The sequence below is a fragment of the Arachis ipaensis genome, chromosome B07, assembly GCF_000816755.2.
Source record: "Arachis ipaensis cultivar K30076 chromosome B07, Araip1.1, whole genome shotgun sequence".
Taxonomy (NCBI): Eukaryota; Viridiplantae; Streptophyta; class Magnoliopsida; order Fabales; family Fabaceae; genus Arachis; species Arachis ipaensis.
The window spans coordinates 124,287,853-124,293,046 of record NC_029791.2 but is presented as its reverse complement, the minus strand read 5'-3'; the positions used below and the strand labels follow the sequence as shown (position 1 = coordinate 124,293,046).

At 35.0% G+C, this 5,194-nt stretch overlaps 2 protein-coding genes across 2 annotated transcripts in view; both read right to left on the bottom strand.

Annotated features, from left to right (window-relative positions):
• LOC107606283 (calcineurin subunit B) overlaps positions 1-370 on the bottom strand; it is a gene marked incomplete in the record, with an annotated part of 2,400 nt that extends 2,030 nt beyond the window's left edge. The window contains 2 exon segments of the mRNA XM_016308323.2: positions 1-62; positions 146-370. Of these exon segments, the coding sequence (XP_016163809.1) occupies positions 1-62; positions 146-215 (132 nt within the window).
• On the bottom strand, positions 804-4,161 carry LOC107606282 (NADH dehydrogenase [ubiquinone] flavoprotein 2, mitochondrial). The gene is made up of 10 exons (XM_016308322.2): positions 3,998-4,161; positions 3,881-3,913; positions 3,714-3,779; positions 2,923-3,039; positions 2,270-2,347; positions 2,070-2,175; positions 1,909-1,955; positions 1,424-1,501; positions 1,258-1,323; positions 804-1,172 (listed from the first exon to the last, which is right to left on the bottom strand). Exons 1-10 carry the CDS (start codon positions 4,052-4,054, stop codon positions 1,065-1,067), a joined length of 756 nt encoding a protein of 251 aa, XP_016163808.1. The 5' UTR covers positions 4,055-4,161; the 3' UTR covers positions 804-1,064.

Genomic DNA, 5,194 nt, shown 5'->3' with positions numbered 1-5,194 from the left:
CTTAGCGTTGCGATCAAGCTGACAAAACCTTTGGTACAACGACACTATCTCCTGCTGCGAAACTAACAGTTACCAAAAAACAAGTCAGATCTTAATGGATGAGTGAATGGGAAATAGAATAGATAAGGAAGGAGGAGGGACCCACATAAATTGTCGCAGTGTTCCTGCACTTCTTCGATATCATACTGAGTAAGCATAGATGAAGCAGTTCCCATATGAATGAGTTAGCATAGAATTGGGGTTTGGGGTTTGAGAGTGGGAGGGATTAGAGTAGCAGATCTACAAAATTGGAATAAGGGAGGACCAGATAGGTCTGTCAATATAAACACGTGGCTTTGCCTTGTCATCATCGTCTCCCTCGAAAACTCACCACCTACTTTTCTTCTCTCAAAATATTTTTGTTGACAAAAATTGATAAAATTTTTATTTTTCATGTAATATTATATATAATACATCATATTCAAGTAGTTCTTTACAATGTTGTAAGAACTGGACTAAAAAACCAATAAACCAAACTTTTAACCAGTTCGATCCAATAATATGATCGTTTAAAGATTAAAATCAATAAAAATTGCTCAAAATCAATAGAAACCAATAAAAAATTAGTCCAACCAAACCGTTTTAAAAAAAAAATTAGAAATAACATATAAGTAGAGAAACTTATAACTAGTGAGTAGCAACCTCTTGTTCAATTCTTTTATACATTTCCATAGATCATTTTCAAGGTTTTAATTAAAACCTTGAAAATGAATTAAATCTTGATTAATGCGTTGTTCCCTAAATTTCATATTTTCATTATTTGATGATTCGTCGCAATCTCAAATTTCATTCATGCTGATTAATGTACATAGTACAGACAAACAAGGAAAGATAAACACTGGTAGGTAAGAAACAGCCAACAAATTTATGGCATTTTATGGAACAGATTTTTTTGACGGAAGCCATCCCCTGGCAGGTTCATAAAAAATTTAGCTGAGCCTCTAACAATTTTGATAATGTCCCAAACAAGGCAAGCTCATCAGACGTGCAAGCCTTAAATTATTGAAGGCAAAAAGCATCACACCTCAGCAGGCATCAAGGTCGCGGCATGGAGGAGGCTTCGGCTCACTCAACAAAGTAGTATTCCCTCCTTCGGGTCCACTCATAATCCGCTGTGGATTTTGTGTGCCATACTAAATACAACAAAACAGAGTCATGGAAGGTGTAAGTTTCCAAAACATGCGCAACAAAGAAACAGATTGAGATGAATATCCTTACCGGTGGCTTCTCGCCCTTTCTGAGCTTTTCTACTATCTCTACTACTTTCTCTGGGGTAACGTCTTCCTGAATCAACACAAGTAAGACATATATTATCACGTGGGTTTCAGTATACACCACCCCAAAATTGAATAACAACAAAAAAGTGGATAGAAAAAAGACCTACATAGTAATTATATGTGTATCCTTCTGATCCATTCGAATAATCAGCCACTGTGATCATAGGAGCATTCACACAACATCCCTGTATAACACCATCAAATATGATCATACATTCATTAGTTTAGTCAATAAAATTACAGCCAAGAATACGATGTTGCCATTGCTTGAGATATGTAAACAGAGATGTTAAGCATGCAAGATGCAACTGTTTTGGAATTTAAATCATAATGATGTCCCGTAAGTTTGAGCTAGTGTTTCTTTATCTAAATAATAGAGGGATCATGTAGATAACTTAGCATTACTGGAAAACGTAAATTCCAGAAAGTTGTAAAATTTGTCATCAAGGATATCCAAAGCTACCACATCAATATTCACTCCAGTTATGTACTTTATGCAATTATTTCCAATGAATATATTATGATGTGCCAGTGCAAACACTAGGAGGACTAGGACCACGCATTAAGATAGAAGTCAAAGAAAAAGACTCACCATGCATTCCATTTCCCCAACGGAAAACAAACCATCTTTTGTTACTTCTGCAAATCAAAGGTGAAAAGAAACTATTTCTTAAATCATTGCTCACAGTTCCAACTGATCACGAACAATATCAGGTTCAACAAGAATGGAGAAATCAAGACAAGTTAACAAACCGTTGCGCTTCACTCCCAAATGCTTCAATAAAGCACCTTCAATATCTCGTGAACCACGTATCATACAAGGAGTTGTGCCACAAACCAATAGATGGTACTTCCCAACCTGAAATTTTAGGCAAAATGATCTACATAAGCATTGACTATCTTTACTGTGGATTCGCAAAGCTGACAGCATTAAAGCATGATGTGCCTCCCACCTTAGTTCTATTAAACATCGAGTAAAATGTTGCAACCTCGTATACTCGAATAGGAGCAACCTCTACAACCTTAGCCACCTGATAATTCACAAAAAATTCAGTTAATAGCGAATTTGAATAGGTTGCTGGCTTGATACACATTTTAAGAAATTGAAATTCAGTTTGAAAACAGTTAGTTTGGGATATCCAGTTCAGCACATTGCAATACAAAGCTACAAGTAAAACTCAATAAAATAGTTATAAGCATTTACAACAAAAACAAAATTATTTACAATAATGAAACCTTTTTCAGTTAAGGGTCCCAGGCTTAAGTACATCAATCAGTAGAGTGATATTTTCGCAAAAGAAGGAACACGGTGGAAGACTTTTTAGACAACCTCAAGATGATTTCAGAAAAGGGTCATCTTTACAGGAAAAGACTGCAAACATTAGGGGCGCTTTATGACCATCACCAAATCCTAATACTTTCTGGATCTTCTACTATTTCATAGTTTACAAAAATCGCCTATCAGGCACAATCAATACAGTTCCGGAACTCAGAATCTGAAATCCTATGTGGATCACCTTTTTCATTCTAAAGGCATGCGGAAATATGAATTTCTTATATAACCAGATATACTAAGAAGAATCCTTCAGGCAGGAGGGTAACATACCGCATTCATTGCAGAAACAGGGAGCCAGCCCCCATGCTGCTGTTGGGCAAGATCAAGCAGAGGGATCACTGCAGATTGCTTATAGTTGGATGGATAGTGAGACAAAATCTCCTTGACCTTCATGGAGCACAGAATAAAATAATCACAATTTTCATGCTAAACCTAAGCAGCTATACATCACATACCTGATATGTGTGTGGAATCAAAGAACCACATCTCTTGGAAACATTATGATGAAAGGCATCAAATCAGAAATTAACCATTCTCAGCAAATATTTTCAACTCTAATAACCAACTTTAAAACCTATATATCCATAACTAAAGTAATTAGAACAAACTACTCAGCCAAAGTTGTAACACGGAACAAAATAGTTCCTCAAATTAAGGTAAGATGACAGACTACACACAGTCGAAACTGACCTAGCATCACTATAACAAACTCTAATATAAAAAGTTAAAAACATTGATGGTCCTCCTCACAAGAAAAACCCAACAACTTATCAATGCAGCATAACTTTACAATTTCTCAACATGTCTGAGACAAAAAAAGACTTCTGCAAACATCACGAGCTTTACAACAAACAGAGAATAAAAATCTACTTCCATCATTAGACTTGTTTATCCGAAATCTATCATTAAAGGTACCTAACTTGCGCTAGAACCAAATACTCCAAAAAGTGCGTATACTATACACAATGCTACAAAGATTTTCGATCCTTCAGGATCCCAAAATCAGCTAAACTAGTCAACAGAAACTGATCTAAAATAAACAGAAATAAAAAATAAAATACCTTGCTTTTGTTAGCATCGCTGAATTCCCAAGGAAGGTCAGGGTTGTTATCGGGAGAATCGATGTGCTGCCGCAGTCACAACACAAATTACATCAACAATCAAAACGAACGAGTAATCCCAAATCTCAAATACTCAATAAATTGAAGCCAAGATGAGGTGTACTTACATAGTTCAGAGCGGTTGAGAAAGCCCTAGAAGGCTGAAAACGGGACAAAATTAAAATCAGAAAATGGAAGAAGGTGAGGGTGGAAAATGATAATGGAAATGAAGAAGAAGGAAAAACCTGACGGAAAATCTGGCGGATCCCACTGAGGCGACTGGCGGCGAGGCGTGCCAGCATTTTGGAAGAGATCGGAGGTTAGGGACGACAACAGCGAGAGGAAGAGAAAGAGAAAAAGAAGCTGAAGAGAGTGAACGTGGTGTAGTGTACTGTAATAGAGCATCGAAACGTGGCAAAATGATAGCCGTTCGATTATATTTTCACGTCGTTGAACGAATTGACGGAATTGCGACACTTTCAATTTGGGCCTTTTATTTTTGTATCTATCTATTGCTGTCTGCAAGTACCAGTGCTAAATCCATAATTTGTGAGTTTGGGATTGGTTTGTAATTTTGAATTTTTTTTGGGTTGTTGTGTAATTAAAGATATTTTTAAACTAATGTCAGCTCACCGTTCGGTTAAGGGCTTATTTGAATGCCATTTTTAAAAAATATTTGTTTTTAAATGATCTTTTTTTAAAAGATCTTTTACGAAAGTAAAAGTAATTTTATGTTTAGATACTTTATTTAAAAGTACTTATTTAAAAGATGTTATTGTTTGGGTACATAAATACAAAAGTACTTTTATAATAATAAAATTACTTAAAAGGAGATTCAATCATAAAAGAATTTATTAATAATAATAAAAGAAAATAATTAGTTATAATAATTCATTTGATCTGATAATTGATTTTTTATATTGTCTCTTATTTTTTTCATTGTCCAAACATCTTCTTGTGTTGATTCCTCTCATTCATTAATTTCAGAATTTGTTGATCCATTTCTTACAGTAGTACCATCATCTTCATTGGCTTGTAACGAAACAATATCTTTAAACTTTTGCAAAATACTTATGTCATCAGAATCCATCATTTTTATAAAATTATGAAGGGTGAAACATTGGTGCGCGAAATTAGAACTCGCACAACTTCACCGGCAAGTGCACCGGATCGTCCAAGTAATACTTCAGGTGAGTGAGGGTCGATCCCATGAGAATTGTTGGATTTAGCAAGTAATAGTTATCTTGTTGGACTTAGTCAGGCAAATAGTGAAAGATGGTTGTTGATGTAAAATGCATAAACAGTAAAATGGTAAATAAAGAAAGCAAATAAACAGATCTGGATTAAAACAATGACGAGAAAACAGTTAAGATCTCGAAAATGTTTACTTTTTTGGATTAAAACGTTTTACCAACTATTTTAACAATGAGTGATTCATTATA